Source organism: Carassius carassius, chromosome 23 (genome assembly GCF_963082965.1).
Source record: "Carassius carassius chromosome 23, fCarCar2.1, whole genome shotgun sequence".
Taxonomy (NCBI): domain Eukaryota; kingdom Metazoa; phylum Chordata; class Actinopteri; order Cypriniformes; family Cyprinidae; genus Carassius; species Carassius carassius.
Window position 1 is genome coordinate 20,282,164 of NC_081777.1, and position 17,591 is coordinate 20,299,754.

General features: G+C 38.9%; 1 protein-coding gene across 12 annotated transcripts in view; it reads right to left on the reverse strand.

The window, feature by feature from the left end:
• The window catches only part of mef2aa (myocyte enhancer factor 2aa), a 93,798-nt gene that overhangs the window by 56,759 nt on the left and 19,448 nt on the right, over nt 1–17,591 (reverse strand). For all 12 annotated transcript variants that reach the window (XM_059506418.1, XM_059506419.1, XM_059506420.1 and 9 more), the window contains one exon: nt 3,778–4,000. In XM_059506418.1, coding sequence (XP_059362401.1) covers nt 3,778–3,831 — 54 coding nt within the window. In that variant the 5' untranslated portion in view covers nt 3,832–4,000. The remainder of the gene's footprint in view (nt 1–3,777; nt 4,001–17,591) is intronic.

Genomic DNA, 17,591 nt, shown 5'->3' on the forward strand with positions numbered 1-17,591 from the left:
AGAAGTACAAGTAATATTTAAAGAAAAAGCTCTGTTAAGAAATTAAATCAAGGTAAAAAGATAACTGTGAACTACACACCAATAGAAAAGCAAATAATATAACCTTTTAAAGTGAAAGGTGGAGACAGATTGAGAAAGGTGAGAATGATAATTAGGTGAAAGGATCACAGTTCTGCTATTTTTAATATAGGAAAATGTAAAGCGATAGTTGCATAGTGTACACTTACTTATTGTCTATTATGTGCATTTAAAAAACTCGACAATCTTTCCAAATTTTTACGAGAATCATGTAATTCCTTTGCCAAAAAGAAGAGAACGCTTTAAAGAAATAAAAACTCTGTAATTTACTCACTCTTATGTTGTTCCAAACCTGAATGAATTTATTTATTCTGTTGAACATAAAAGATTATATTTTGAACAATGTTGGTAACCAAAAAGTCCTTTGAATTCTGTGGTATGAAAAATTAAATTCTATGGAAGTCAATGGGGACCTGTGCATTTCTTAGAGACAAAACATGTAAAATTCATATCAGATGTGCGGTGCTATCAAATCTGGTGCTGGTGCTAGAATCTGTAGAACTTGCTGTGTGAGTGTGTTACTCCAAGGATGTAATTGTTTTGTTTTGTTTTCTTTATTTATTTATTTTCCCCTTTCTCCGTTTCTCTCTCTACTTCCCATATACAGAAAGGAATTGATGCCACCTGACACCAGTGATCTGCTTTGATTGGAGGAGTGGAAGTTTGGAACTGTTTTGAAGTGTATTTTTATTGTGAATTTTTTTTATTTTATTTGTTTTGTATTGTAACTTAGTTTTGTTTTAATTAGAGGATTTGTTTAAAATAAAATATTTAGTTTGACAAAAAAGCACAATAAACAATATGTTGATGTACATGGACTCAAGTCACTTTTTTTGGAATTTGTTAAATTCAATAGCATTAATGTAAAATATAAATATTAAAATATTGTAAAATAAATTACAATAAAATGACTAATATACTGTAAAATGAAATTGCAGTAAGGGAATCATACTGTAAAATTAAATCACAGTAAGGGCATCTTACTGTAAAATTAAATAGCGGTAAGGGCATCTTACTGTAAAATTAAATTGCGGTAAGGGCATCTTACTGTAAAATTAAATCACGGTAAGGGCATCTTACTGTAAAATGAAATCGCGGTAAGAGCATCTTACTGTAAAATTAAATTGCAGTAAGGGCATCTTACCGTAAAACACATTTACAGGTAAGCTACTGTAAAGGGGAACTTACAGTAACTAATTGGCAATAGTGCTGCCAGTAAGTTACCGCAAAAATACGATAAAAACAGTATATTTTTGGACCAAAATGTATTTTCGATGCTTCAAAAAATTCTAACTGACCCTCTGATGTCACATGGACTACTTTGATGATGTTTTTCTTACCTTTCTGGACATGGACAGTATACCGTACACACAGCTTCAATGGAGGGACTTAGAGATCTCGGACTAAATCTAAAATATATTAAACTGTGTTCCAAAGATAAACGGGTCTTACGGGTTTGGAACAACATGAGGGTAAGTTATTAATGATATAATTTTGCTATTTGGGTGAACTAACCCTTTAAGATCGGTTGAATATAATACACCGAATCAAATAAACAGCCAGTCACAAAGTGATTTCACATTAACTTTCTCTTTTTTTCCTGATTCTTTCTCCCCTCTCTTGCTTTTTATTTTTTATTTTATTTTTGCTGATGTTGTAAGCCGGGGCAGATAGTGCAGATGCTGATGTTTCTAGTAGACATCTTCTCTTTGCCTGCCATCCTATTTGGATCCCACCCAGGACCTGGTGTTATGCTGATAATTGGCCTGTCCTGTAAATTCAAGTTTCTCACTTGGCTGAACTGCTACCTCCACAGTAACTGTCAGAGAGGTGGGAGGAGAGCTGGGGGCAAGGAGGGAGGAGGGCACGGGCTGTTATGTTATCACCCTCAGGAGAGTGAGCAAAACCTCAATTAGCTTTCCATGAGCATGGCAAGAAAGTTATTTCACCGACGAGACAGTGCAAATGATATTTTGAGCGGGTGTGAATAGGTGCATCAAGTCAAGCTGGAGAGACGTAGACTGACGCATACTTTTTTCATTATCAAATCCTTCAACATGTCAAATGGAGTGGCTTCCCCTTTCAAACAAACATTAGACATGCCATGTATATTTGAGCGGAACTGTACGTGCCCCACATCTGTTTTATATGTGTTTTCCCTTCCCTGCAATGACAGTGACCAGACAGGACTGTGTTATGTTATATATATTTAGCACGAGTAGACAAGGGTGAATTCCAGTCTGTCTCTGTCGCTGGCCAGATCACTGGCACTTTTCTGAGGAAAGGACAGGAAAATAGAGAGAGAGACAGAAGCAGAAAGAGGAAGCTGGAGAGAGAGAAGGGCACAGCGCGTCCCACTGTCCCTCCTTGTAATGAGAGGGTGCCGTGGTGCAGTGGCTGCTCCTAATTACTACCAAGCAGCTGCAACCACAGGGAGCAATGGGCCCTTACCGGGACCCAGCACAAACCCACCAGTGTAGAGAGAGAGAAAGAGAGGAAAAAGGCCTATAGTTGCCCCACTTCACCCCAGTCACCCCTAGCACAGTGTCGCTGCCACACTGACTGGCTCGCACAAGCTCTGTCTGCCTCATCAGATTCTCCGGACCGAAATTGCAGGGTGGTGTGTGGGAGCCGCGTCTGTAAATATGGCTGTAAATGTGTCCCAGTCCCTTTTTATGGCTCTTGCTGTGTGTCTATCAAAAAATGCTGGGACAACATGTTTAGCCAATGAACAGATGGCCCAAACTAAGCAATAATCAAATGGGTATTTCAGACCTGTTGTGTTTGCTGTGTACAAAATCACAAAGGCATTCAAGTTTTATTAAATCTATCACCATTACTCTTCTAGTTTTCAGTGTCACATGACCCTTCAAAAATCATTCTAATATATGCTCAAGAAACATTTGTTATAGTTATCATTGGTTGTGAAGCAATATTTTTGTGGGAACATTTTTTCAGAATGGATTTGATGATGAAGAGAAAGTTCAAAAGAACAGCATTTATATAGAAACTTTTTAAACTTCATTAACATCTTTACTGACACTTATGAACTATTAAATGCATCCTTGCTAAGTAAAAGTATTAATTTCTTTAAAAAAAAAAAATCTTATTGACCCCAAACATTTTGATTAGAAGTGTAAGTATTCTCAATTTTACCCTAAGATATACATTTCCTATCAAAAACTAGAAAAATAAATCTATATAAAAAAAAAATCTGAATTAAAATACAGACATTTTTCTTCACAGACATTTTCTGTCTCTGGGTTTCAAATGCTCCAAATAAAAGATGGCTGATTAAGTTATATGTGGCCTAAAATCCATTTTGTCTAAATAAATGAAACACTGAAAACCTACTTTTTATAAGCTACAAGTGAATTTCGGAAACACAATATTATATTTTACATAATGAAAAATGGATATTCATTCATTTTGCTAAAGATGACATTTTTCAGTATGATAAAATGTTTAGTGTTATTCAAAAATAAATTTGACAGCAAAGGTAATCTAAATGTAAAAATAGAGGATACAATAAATAAAAAGTATGTAATATCAATCAATAATAGATTTGGCACCAATATATTATGTATGCCACATTCCTAATGTAAAAAAATGCTTTTTAGCTAGCATCTCACTAGATTCCAAGATATACATAGATACTGTGGGAATAAAAGAAGGATAATGTGTAAAGGAGCTACTGACCTGCCGGTTCCTCTCATCCATGATCCGTGTGATCTGTATCTTCTTCCGTCCCATCTTGGCGTCCTGCTTGGTCTCTCTGACACCCCGAGAATATCAGAAAAACACGAGAGTTTGTCTGCCTTCACTCCCCTAGTACATTGTACTTCACTCTTTCTTCTCGAGTTTTTCTCTCTCTCAGTCTCTTTCTTTCTGCGTCTTTTTCTTCAGGTGTCCACACCACGATCTGTGAAACAGCATGAGAGTGAGAAAAAGAGACAAAAAGACAGAAAACGCGTTAAAAAAATTTGCTAAACTCAAAAGAGGAGGTCTGATGCAGATGAAAGTGACTAAATGCAAAATTTTCCACTGCCTGATACATGCAGGAAGGATATAAGACGGAGACCCACAATGATTTCTTATCTTTACACCTGCTTCCCTTCAACAGCTGGAGATCGGCCCACTCACATGACATTTATCATTAGCCTCAAATTCTAAAACGCTGGATAGTGGATCTGTAATTGTGATGCTCCTCCACCAGATTTTTCTATTTAGATTACCACTGTTGATCTCTAACATTGAATGAGTCCGAAATATTCCCACGTAAAAAAATAAATACGTTTACACACTGCCTCCGAAACATTTGTGTGTCATAAAAAATTTTTAATCAGGTTTAATTTTTTTTTACAAATACAAAAAAAACTTCATGCATACAATTTGGACTCAGTGTGCTTTAATCAAATCTAATAGTTAAAATTGTAAAATTATACTTTATATTACATTACAGTGAATGTAATGCAATCTTAATAATGCTGTGATGCCTAAACTTAGACAAAATATTTAAGAATGCTGATGTTTGATATTTGTCTGATATTCTTAATATAATGTAATTTTGTCTGCTATCACTTTACATTCCCTACAAAAACATCTGTCAAACGCCCCATCAGAGTTTTCTCTCAACTGTAGACTCACTAAAAAAAATCTTTAATAAGCATCATAATGGGCTCCTGTGGCTGACTGACAGCTATGTGGCAGACAGTTAACTGAATGAAAGTAAGCAGACTAATTAGCAAAGATGAAAAACATGTGGATGCTTCCTGCTGACTTCAGGCTTAAAGAGAAGCAAGCCTTAGCAGATAAGACAATATGACACCAATAAGCAGGTCATAAAGTCATCAGTCTGGTTTCAGAATGCACATGGTGCATAAAGTCTCTTTGGTCATCTCGTCCTGTTTTCTTTACTCGTTTGCCTCCTTCCCACGTATCTCTCTGTCTGCATCTCTCTCTGACACAGCCTGGGACACAAGCACACACACCCTGCCTCTGCACAGCGTCTCAGGAGACAGCAAGCAGGCCTCATTCTCCCTCTCATAACCCCCGCTGCTGCCAGCTCTCGCTCCTAAGATGATTAAGAGTGCACCCAGTCTCGGGCTGACATTAGTTTAAATCCTCTGGGCCAGATGAGGCAATTCACACATGAGAGAAAGCGTGGAAGCCAAGTCAAGAAGGTTCAGAGCACAGTTTGCCCCCGGGGAGCCCACGAGTCGCCCTCTCTCCCACTTCTTTCCCCATCTCCCCTTGCTAACCTGCCCACAAAGAGTCGGCTACCTCTCAGAGGAAGCATTCATCATCTCCGTCCAGCATGGACACTGATGAACACGTAAATAGAAAATGCCTATGTAACCACATCTCACATCTGAGAGACGCTGAGGGAGGGCAGATACTCTCTCCTCTGGAGAGGCAGAAAGAGCGCCACGCGCTTTGTAGCCGCATGATGCCAGCAAAAAGATATGGAAGTTGATGACCAGGAGGCTGTGAGTGACCCACAGGAAATAAACACTATAATTACTGGCTGAACAGAAACGGGTGTTTAGGTGTCTGCAGGTCTCTATTAGGAGTGAGATCACGCTGTCTGTCCACAGAAGGAAACTCTGACAACAGGCAGGCAAAATCAGACATTTCCCTATACTGCATCACGCCAGGCCTCTGAGTCCAACACTGTTCTTTCTCAGTCACCATGTCCCCCAGCAGGAAGGAAAAACAGCTCGATGTTCATCCTCACGACATGGGCACATTGTTTGTTTTGAGTGCTGGGAATATTCAAACTTTCACAATGGAAATGTGTTTAGAAATCCTACAACAATGGACGTTTTTCCATGGTGATCTGAGTTAGGCTGAAAGAATGCAGAGCGGATTGACAGAGGGATTCTTCATTACTATTATTCATTTAATCATTTCATTTTAAAGATATGCACTATCATTCACAATTTGTTTTTGTTTTTTTTAATTCAGAAAAAAATATTACAATTTAAAATAACTTACTTGCTCATATTTCAGTATATTTTAAAATGTAATTGTAACGATATCAACCTTCATATTCATCCGGAAGAAGGAGGCGGGAACCGGCGGACAATCAAAAACATTTTAATAACAAAATAAACACAAAACAGCGCACCAGCCCCTCACGGACGACTGGTGCGCATAAAATAAAAACCAAAACACAACTAAAAGCCCAGGCCTGGTCCTCTCTCGTCCTTCACTGTCGTCGCTCCAGCTTTATATCCTTCCATCTCCTCCATGGGCCTCGAGACCGGTGGGACGAACAGGTGTAGTTCATCTCCAATCACTCCCCCGGCCTCGCTCCCATGTCCCTCGGCCCCGCCCCACTCGTCACATACCCCCATCGCCCCTCGCAGGCCGGGGGGTACTCCCGAGACTGCGCTCTACTCCCCCCCCCCCCCCCCCCCTCCGGGGGGGGGCGCTCCCGGGGACCTGCGGGAACCTGGGGGTAGGACAGGCGAGGCGAGAGAAAAGGAGATGGAAGGAGGAGCGACAGAGACGAGAGAGGGGAGAGAGGAAAAAAAAAAAAAAAAAAATTCCGGTTCCCAGACGCACCGCTGCTCGGCCCTCCACCAGCTGGGTGATCTCCTCCGCGGTGCCTGGCGGTGGCACTGGACGGCCCTCGGCGGACGGCACGACACTCCTCCGCCGCCCGGTGGACGGCGACGGCTCCTCCGGTTTTGGGCAGCCGGCAGGAGTCCCCCGTTCCCTGCTCCTCCCCGTTCCGGCGGAGGCAGCAGGCTCCGGCCACCTGGCGAACGGCGCCGACTCCTCCGCTCCCTCACGGACGGCAGCCGTCTCTCCACATCGTGGGCGGCCGGTAGCGAGCTCGCCCGTCCCCGGCAACTCGCTCCAGTCCACCGCCTCGAGCGTCCATGGCGGCACACTCCTCGCCAGCTCGATGGCACCGCGGATTCACCACAGCGGCGAGGGATCTTCAGCAGCGCGTCCCTCCTTCTCCCGGGCTTCGGCACCACTGTAACGATATCAACCTTCATATTCATCCGGAAGAAGGAGGCGGGAACCGGCGGACAATCAAAAACATTTTAATAACAAAATAAACACAAAACAGCGCACCAGCCCCTCACGGACGACTGGTGCGCATAAAATAAAAACCAAAACACAACTAAAAGCCCAGGCCTGGTCCTCTCTCGTCCTTCACTGTCGTCGCTCCAGCTTTATATCCTTCCATCTCCTCCATGGGCCTCGAGACCGGTGGGACGAACAGGTGTAGTTCATCTCCAATCACTCCCCCAGCCTCGCTCCCATGTCCCTCGGCCCCGCCCCACTCGTCACAGTAATTTATTGAACTTTCAGCAGCCATTACTCCAGTCTCAGTGTCACATGATCCTTCAGAAATCAATCTAATATGCAATTTTTTTTTTTTTTTATCAATAAAGAATTTTTCTCATTTTCAATACTAAATAACCTTCATGATGGAATTGCGTTTACAAAAACTACAACAATGGGAGTTTTGGGGAGTGGGGGTGATTTGTGTTGGGCTGAAACTATATGCTGGATTGACTGCAAATGCATCATATTCTATTCACTGTCGATGAACAACTTTAAACTTGGGAGATTAAAACCAAACGGTTTATTTGTTCGCTTTTTAATCAGTCATACTGAAATGGAAACATTTGGATTAACCATCTGAAGCTTACGAGCTCCTTGATTGAAAATGTACACGGTTTGAAGTTGAGGGCTTTATCTGTGTTTGTTGTGTGCGTAACAATGCTGTTCTGCTTATCCAAACACAGCACAACATAATTACATGTATCCAGGCTTGTAGCTCTAAATCGTATTTGTGAGCTGTCATGCTCGTCTCAGAGACTGTGGGTCCAGAAGCGTAATGCATTGTGTCATGACATTTCTGTCAACTTAACAGACATAGACAAGCTACGGCAGGCTGGGTGAAGCTCTGAATGACTTGAGTAGCGCATGCCAGAACGGGACTCTATTACCGCACGAGTGTGTTTTGTTAATCGTGAGTCTCTGTTTATTTCTCTGAGACATTCTGGCACACTGGTGGAGTGGTAGTGTCTTGTACGGAGATACAGGGGAATGGATTTGTCATTTGGCCCTGTATCATAAGGCCTGGTTTCACTCAGGTTGTCCATGAGCCTAGACATTCGTTTAGACTATAATTTTAATGTAAAATTACAGAACGTGCACAATTATAGAATTAACTGAAATTAATTATAGACAGAATTACGAAAATGTCAAATATATTACAGTTAAAAAATGTTGGTTGAGGTTGGTAAGTTTTTTTTTTTTTTTTTTACGTTTTTGAAAGAAGTATCTTATGTACACCAATGGTGCATTTATTTGATCAGAAATGCAGTAATTAACATTTATACTTCAATATGCTTCAAAATGAAAACTGCTGAAAAATGCTGCTTAATATTTTTATCAAAGCCATGATCATGAGATCTGGGTGCAACAATGTATCTAGACACGTTTAAAACATTAAAAAGGGATGCAAACAGTCTGGTGTATTCTAGTACTTTATAAACACTTGTTCTCCAATTATCTCGCTGTACTGACTGTGTTGATGATATATTGCACATGGTTTATCTGCTACAGTCATGTTTAACTGAAGGGAGCTTTGTGAGTGTATTTGATAGAAACAATGTTTGTCTAAAACGTTTACAGAAAGCGGGAATGTGCGCATGTAAGTAATCTCTCCTCCAACCAGCCTTACAGATTCTAGCTTTCATGACAAATAGGGAATTTCTTTATGAAGAAAAAAGTACCAAGAGCATGATCATTTAACGATGTCAATCACAATGCTAATGATATATAAATGGCTGCTTAAACCTCATTCCAATGACAGCGCTTCTGGCATCCCTTCTCAACCCTCACATCACCTTTATTCCCTATAATTAATCTGGTCCTGTAGAGTGTATTACAGCTCAAGTTGAGTCTTGTGTTCAAGCCCCTTCAGACAGCCAGAAAAAAAAAAACAGTTTTAGTCTTAAATCACTTTTAAACTGCTAGTTTGCCTGAAAATGAAAATTCTTAAATTCTTTTACAGAACACACAATATATATATATATATATATATATATATATATATATATATATATATATATATATATATATATATATATATATATATATATATATATATATATATATATATATATATATATATATTGGGGTTTAAACAACAATTGCCACTGTATTAATACACATGTTAAATATATTTTGTGTTGCACAGAAAAACACAAACACATAATTTAGTAATAAAGTAAAATAGGCTACTATTTAGCATATCTAAAAATAAATCCACTTGCAATATAAAATGATTCATTTAGACAAAATAATTTATTAATATGTGAATTTTTCAGAACAAATTCACACTATTAACTAGTTGCCTATTAGCATGCATATTATTAACTTATTGGCTGTTTGTTAGTGTTTATAAAACACATATTCTACATCCCTAATCCTACCCAATAACTAAACATAACAACTACCTTACTAACTATTAATAAGCAGCAAATTATGAGTTTATTAAGGAAAAAGTCATAGTCGATGGTTTGTTAATAGCGAGCGACCTTAAAGTGTGACCTAATTTTCATATCGGTTTGTCAGTACTGCTTAGATATCAGTGCATACACATTAAAGATGGCAAGAAACGTACATGAAATTGCCTTTTTGTGATTGTGTTCAGTGTGGTTTATCACTGTTAACCTCAGATCATCAGAGAAGATACTGTATGTAGTGACCTCACAGTTGAATTCAAAAGCAAAAGGCACATTAAAAAAATGCAGTAAGCAAAAAATATATAAATATATATATAAAAAGAAAAATCGCCTGTCTAAGCTGAGTTTATCGAAATGTATTGTGGAAGCAGTAGGGCTTGCTGGCTGTGGGTGGGATCTACTAACAGTTACATGACACGGGAAGCAGAGCCAGCAGTCCGAAACCACTGCCGATTACATAAGCTCTCCTGAATATTACACACTCTTTCACTGCATACTATCAAGCCAAAAATGAATGGCAGTCGGCAGAGAATGTAAAACTAAGTGAACATTAAGATAACTGACATGTGATGTAATTTGTGGTAACAGTACATTTCTTGAGTAAAGCATGCGGTAATATATTTGCAAAAAAAAAATGCATTGACGCGGTGCACCTGGTCAAAAGTTTTTCTTTGTTTTAAACCAGTCCAGCAGTTTTGAAAGCTGCTTACAGAACATTTGCAGTCACTATAATCAATAAGCAGGGAATATGTCTCTATAGGAGCAACTGCCGGGGCCTGACATGAAAATCAATAGGGGTACATGACCCACAGAATGTGCACAGCAAAGCCGATCTCTAGTGAGACATGTCCATGTGCTCACTGCACTGACCCTGACCTCGCTACACATGAGTCGTTCACTTGCTCACCAACGAACACAGGTGCACATGCAGTGCAAACATACTCACACATACTGAAACAGGGGACAAAATTCTCTTGTGTTAACGTAATATAGGTTTGGTTTGCATGTGAGTTATGAAACATGCATTTATCTCACACTGCTCAAGATGTGAGGAGAGGCCCCACCTGACATGCTGATGCTCCCTTGTCTTATAAACAAGTTAACTCCCATGTCCTTCATACTGCTCGGGAGGATTGTGTATTGTAACTGAGATGATCCCATGATGAGAGGGTCTATATAAATTTAAATGATTGTGTTGTTTGTGCGTGTGTGAGTGGGAGTGGGTGTGAGCATGTGTGAGAAAAACAAGCCGTGTGTTAGTGATAGGCCTCTCGCACTCTCTCCCTTCAGAAAGTGCCAATGTGAGAGTGGGAGGGCTGGTACTGGGGTCAGGCCTTTTCACACTCAATAAAACATGCCCTACTCCCCCTGTAATTACCACACACATACACACCGCGTTCACTCATCTGCCCGCCAAACCTTTACTACCTTACTTTTACACAAACCTATCATTTTGGAGAGTGCTCCTCTAATCCCTTAACTGTATAAACTGCGGTTTCCTGAGCTATATTGAAAACATATCAAGAATATGAGCGACTACAGGCTACAAATTAACTTCCACGTACTGTATATTTATAGAACTCAACAAGTGTGAAAGTGTTTTCCATTGAAAAAAAATTGTTTACACATTAAATTATAAGTATGAAAAGTATTAAAATGTATAAAGTATTACAAGGATTTTTTTTACAGATATTTAAAATAAAATTATTTTATTTTATTATTATTATTACAAAAAAACAAAACTCTTTCAAAATGGCTAATTTTGAATTCTTGTTTTATTTTACATTTAAACGGGTAAAAAATGTTTTTTTTAAATAGAGCAAACATATATACATTATATTAGTGCTGTCAATCAATTAAATTTTTTTTTTACTAATTAATCACACATTTTTCTCAAATTAATCATGATTAATCCCACCTAACATTAAAGTTTTCAAATATACTTTTATATTTTAAATTATATTTTCTGGCCCACTTCAAGTCTTAAAGGCTGACGAGTTAAATCGGGTGTGCTAGATAAGAGTTGGGTTGCTCCAGGACAGTTTTGAAAACCGTTTCAGAGACATGTTATTAAATGTGACTCATAAAATATATTACATATATACACAGTTTAAAGGCAGCTTTAATCACCTCTTTGGTAATTTCATGACTTACAGTAATTGACCACGATATTGCATGCACATAGTTTATTTTGCACTTTGATATATAAGGATACAGGCTACAGCGTGCACTGGTGCCTTTTTGCATGCAATTGAAGAGAACGCGCTGCTAGCACAGTACCGTATCCGCAGTCGTTTTGACTCCCGCCTGGCGCTGGAGTGAAGTGGAGCATACGTCTGAAATGTCTCCCATTCGCAGTCGTTCTGCGACTAAATAAATGCACTTCTTGTCAAGAGAAAATTTTGATAGAAGCAGCAGTTGTGAGTGGGGTGTTAAAACCTAGCCCCGCCCCTCCGTTAATTTTCATTAAATATTTTTAACATGTTAAAATGAATATTTAATAAATTATATAAATTATAATATTTTTTTATAAATATATATATAATTTTCATTCAATTTTATTACATATAACTTAATTTCTGAGTTTATTTGTTTTGTTTTCTTTTCTTTTCTTTGCATGTATGGATTATTTGGGTTGTTACTGACATCTGGTGAAAATTTCAAGTCAACAGCACCTTTAGAAATATATATACTAAAAATGTTGACGTGTTCAACACTTATTTTACCAGCTGTACACACTCAATGAGTAAACTGAACTACTAACAAGTGAACGGCTTTTGGCAATGTAATTGCAATATCAATAGAAAAAATCTTCCCTACCTTACTTCAGTGGTGTAAAGTAAAACCTAGTGAAAGCACTTGAAAAAGGAGAGAGGGTCACTACTTAATTTTTCTACGTGTCCAGTACCTCGGGCACCATTTTGACATCGCCGTTTCCTGTGCACAGCCTCCCTGAAAGCTCAACATCCCAGAACAAGCCATGGGCAGAGCGCTCTCCCTACATCCTGCTCCTCAACTTCCTGTTTTTCGAAACTCTTCAGATGACCAATAACTGCTAGCCAGAGACATTAGTAAAAGATCTAGACAGGGTGGGAAAGAGAAAGCAAAAGGCAGTGATAGAGACAGAAGAAAGGGGGAAAAAGGAGCCATTGGGACAAGCATCTGCTCTGATCCTTCCCCTTGTTATCTTCCTGTCTGTAGGAGACTAAACAACTACACAAGTCCATCTCCTGTGTATTCTCCCACCATGTTTATTATGTTTACAACCAGGGCCATTTCACAGGCGACCCCAGCACGCTCTTCCGAGCTCTCGCTCACATTCTATTCTTTTCATTCAATGTGTTTTTTTTTTAAAAACAAGCAACACCAGGCTTCCCTTTTTTTGGCCTCCACTGATAAGAAGCTCAAACCTTCCCAGCTTACATAACGATGAATCACCATTCGCTAACACACCAAAGAAGGATGAAGCCATTAAATGGGACAGATCTGCAGTATACCATGTAGAACTTAGAAATATAAATGACCACACTGACCAACCACAAAAAAGTTACAGGTCTAGTGGGAAGACTTTTAGGATTCATTTGGACTGACACACTGATATAAGAACACAAGGAAAAAGGGGAGGATGTAAAGCCTGGGTATTTGTTCTCCGGCTTCTAAGAGGTGGCTGTGTACCTGCAGATGTGGCGGCCCTGGCCTGGATGGGGAGGAGGGTTGCTGGTGTCTGCCTTTGTGAACATGCGCTTATCTTCCTCTCCAGCAGTCCATGGTAAAGCATCCGGCCCCGGCAGCTTTGTCGTTTTTAATGTCTCCCGATGCTAATCTGACAACATCACTTTCCTTTCTTCCACCTTACACTTTCTTTCTGCTGTCTATCTTCCTTGCTTCCTTTCTTTGTGGCTCTCATCTTCTCATTCTTTCCCTTGTTAAGTCTCTCGGTTTCCTCTCTCTACATTTCCTCACCTCTGTTTCCAAGGCAACTAATGAGATATAATTAATAAGATCCAGCAAAGGGGTGTGCGTGAAGAAATGAGTGAAAATGAGGCTCGGAGAAAGAGCGTGAGTGAGCGCAGATGGAATAACGCTGCACGCGCTCACTCATAACGAACTTTTTACACCATGTGAACTTCATTTTTAAAACATGGTTTAAGGTGATGTTACGCGGCAGGACAAATGAGTGTGAAACACATTCTTCTCTAGTTGAGATGATCAGGATACGAGCAGTGATTCAGGAAAATGGTACATATGTACGTCAACAAAAAAAAAAGCCCTGGAGGGGAGAGTGAAATATGAGGAATCTTACTAGAGATTTTCTACATTTATATTTCAGCATTTCATTATGCAAAATATAAAAAGAGAACAGAATAAAATAATAGGGGACAGTGTGTAGATAATGATGGAGGAGAAAAACTAAATGATCCTATATATAAAAATCTCACATGGTTTCAGAGGCATAACTGGATCAATCCGATAGATTTAGCGATATATTGGCACACAATAAAAACTAGGAGGCAACATTTGCATGCTGAATCTTATAAGTCACTGAATGATCTCTTCTAATTCTAAACTCGTTGTTGTCATTCAAAGCTGATGTCAATCTTAAATCTGGAAACTTGCCGTTTGCACAAAAAGGAAGGATGTGATTAAAAATAAGTTTCATTTCACACAGTGGAAAATGAAAGAGGAGGTGAAGATTTCCTTAAAAGCACTTTATACAATACTATTTGTAAAATATGATCTAAAGACAGGTCCCTAAAGCTCCAGGTTACTATGTATATGTCGCGAGACTGTTTCTTTCCTTGGTTGATCCAAACACTGGGATATTTAGAAAAACCTGTGTAACCATAAAAATTCATTCCCACGGAAACAAGATGACACATAACTTGAGCCATTGGTATTGCATCCACCGATGTTCTAAGCCTGGACTGTGTCATTAGGCATTAGATACTCTGTGAGATACACAAAAAAAAAAGATTTTGTGGCACTGGTCATTTTTCTAAAATATTTTGTTAAAAATATACAAAAAAAAAACTACAAAAATATATTTCATTTTCCACCAAAATTCCATAGTATTGTGCTTAATTAACTTAAAGGGCCCTATTTTAATGATCTAAATGCAAAGTGTAAATCGCACGGCGCAGATGCACTCAGGGCATGTCCAAATCCACTTTTGCTATTTTAACGACGGAATAACGATCCATGCACCAGGGCACATTTCTGGAATGGGTTGTCCCTATTCTCTTAATGAGTAATGGGCGTAACATTCAATAAACCAATCAGAGTGTCATCTCCCATTCCCTTTAAGTGCGAGATGCGCTCGCGCCATGGCGGATTGCTATTTGCATGGCGGAATTTGTTGGCGGAAAAGCTGAATGCTTCTCAAGCGAAGAAGCGAAAAAAGAAGTTAAAGCGCGCAAGCAGGTCATCTACGGGACAAGCAGGAATCGACCAAAGCTTCATCCAAAGGATGAAGTAGAATTTCATTCATCAAGTAGTAACGGGTTGAATTGCAAACAGGTAGCCTAATTCTAATACACGCTATGACTATCCATCATTACATTTTATTTATTTATGTAGCCTACACAATAATATTCTTTTACACTGTAATCCTTTTGTTTTTAATATTTGGCATGTTTGTGTGATGCGCATCCCTATGTGTAATAAGCAAAGTCAACACACACTGTGGACCCACCCAGTGGCGCATTTTCTACCAATGCACTCTTTAAATAACAAAAAAATATTGCGCCATTGACTTTAGACCAGGTTTGAGTTGGTCTATGGCGCAGTCTATTTTCAGCTCCTTAAAATAACAATTGGCCAGCAATGCGCCTGAACACACCTCTTTTTTAGACCAGCATGCCCATGGGCGCACAAATGGGCGCAAATGCATTTGCTAATTAAACGATGTGGCGTTGGATGGGAAAATGCGAATGGCGCCGGACTGAAACTAGCAAACACACTTGCGCTGCCTTGCGTCGCATTGCGCTGGGTGTATGATAGGGCCTAAACTGTTTACATTTCCACTTTACTTATTTATCACTTATTAAACTAACGTAATTTATTTCGCCATTCAAAAACTGGATATGAGGATTTCCAATGCATTTGATGAAGATGACGCATTTGGTGCATGGCGTCTGTTTTGGGATGCTTTCAGTGTTTTCTATTCAAACTGTTGAATAGTCTTTTTTTTTACCTATAAAAAGTATTCTCGTCGCTTCATAATGTTCAGTGGTTGAACCACTGATGGCACCTTTTTTCTGGACCCTGACGGTGTAATTTTCTTGGCAGTCTATGGGACAGTCACAAGTCTCCCGGTTTTCATCCAAAATATTTTAAATTGTGTTCAGAAGACGAACAAAGCTTTTAAGGGTTTGGAATGACATGGGGGTAAGTGATTAATGGCAAAATGTTCTTTTTTGGGTAAAGTATACCTTTAAGGTTTATAATCAAGAGTAGTGTGTGATTTTTCTCTTTGTGTCTTGGTGTTTTATAAACATAAAGGAATAATTCACCCCCCAAAAAAAAGTTTTATTTTTATATCATCATGCTGAACAAAAATGTTATGTTGAAGAATGTGAATAAGTAAACAGTTGCTGCACAGCGACTTCCATAGTATTTTTTTTCCTACTATCAAATTCAGTGTGGACCAGCAACTGTTTGGTTACCCACATTCTTCAAAATCTATTATTTTGTGTTCAGCACAAAAAAGAAATTAATACAGGTTTTCAGGGTGCCCTATCCCTTTAAGTCGGAAGCATGTTTAGTTCTGTCCCTTTAAGAGCTGCATGCATCTCATATACAGGCACGCACCGTTTCTCTCAATTGTTTACTTAGGCCTACATTTTAGACAAAAACCAACTGAGTCTATATGTAAACCTTGTGTTTTTTAACAGTATTAGGGCAAAAGATAACTTTGTTCAGTAATCAGGCACTGTTTGACAGGGTTTTTAGTGTGCACGTTTCAGGTACACGCTCAGAGAAAGCGCACGTCAGAACAGCATGTGAATTAAACTTTAACCGGCAAGGCTTTATAGCAGATGCAAATAATGTACGTTTGTGACTGCAAATAAGTGACATGTTCTGTGGAGTAACTCTACCGCTGAGTTAACACTGATGTGAATGTATGTCGTTATGCAGTATCTTGAGACAGATGAGCCAGAACTGCTGCTGATAGAGTGTGCGCTGTAGCAAAAAGCAGATCATGGAGACTTTTTTACCATCCATGATCAAAAAACGTCCTATCGCACACCTCTATGTAAAGGCTAAAATTAATTAATGTCGTTGTATACATCTTTAGACTAATGGCATTGAAGTACCTAAATGAAAATCCTAGTAGTCCTAGAGAACATGTTTTGTTTTGTTTTGTTCTTTCAAGGATCATAAATGCTATGGTAAAGTTACACATGAATTTAAGAGTACTCCATCCTTTTAAATATCCTCTCTAGGATACAAACATTGCCAGCACTCAGGAGGTGATCCAGAAGACTCATGGGAATATACTGTATGCTATATGATTTGAAGGTGCAGACACTGAAGACATCCCAGCAGATGTTGGAGTGCTGGAAGATAAAGTTTGCAGGACCTTAGCAGTATACCCTATATAAAACCATGTTTCTGGGACTGATATTAGGACTGAACTTGAGTAACCATCCTGAACTCAGGTACACATCTGAAGTACAGCAGAAGCTATTTCTGGAGCCAGTTCCTGTTCCTGGAATAAGGTATGATTAGTTACCTTTAAATGGCAATTAGGAAATGTCTGTAGTTTAATATTTCAGCTATTTTGTACAATTTTGTAATGTGGTCTATTTAACTGTATGTAACTGTATTTATTGCACTTGTTTAACAAATACACTTTGATCATTTGTGATATCTTGTCTTTTATGACTCATTACAAGACAATCACACACACAAAAAAATGCTTTGTTGAATGGAGTAACTTTTTTATTACAAGTATTTTGTTTAAAGTAACTTAAACTAATTGGATGGAACCACTGTCCATAATTTAAA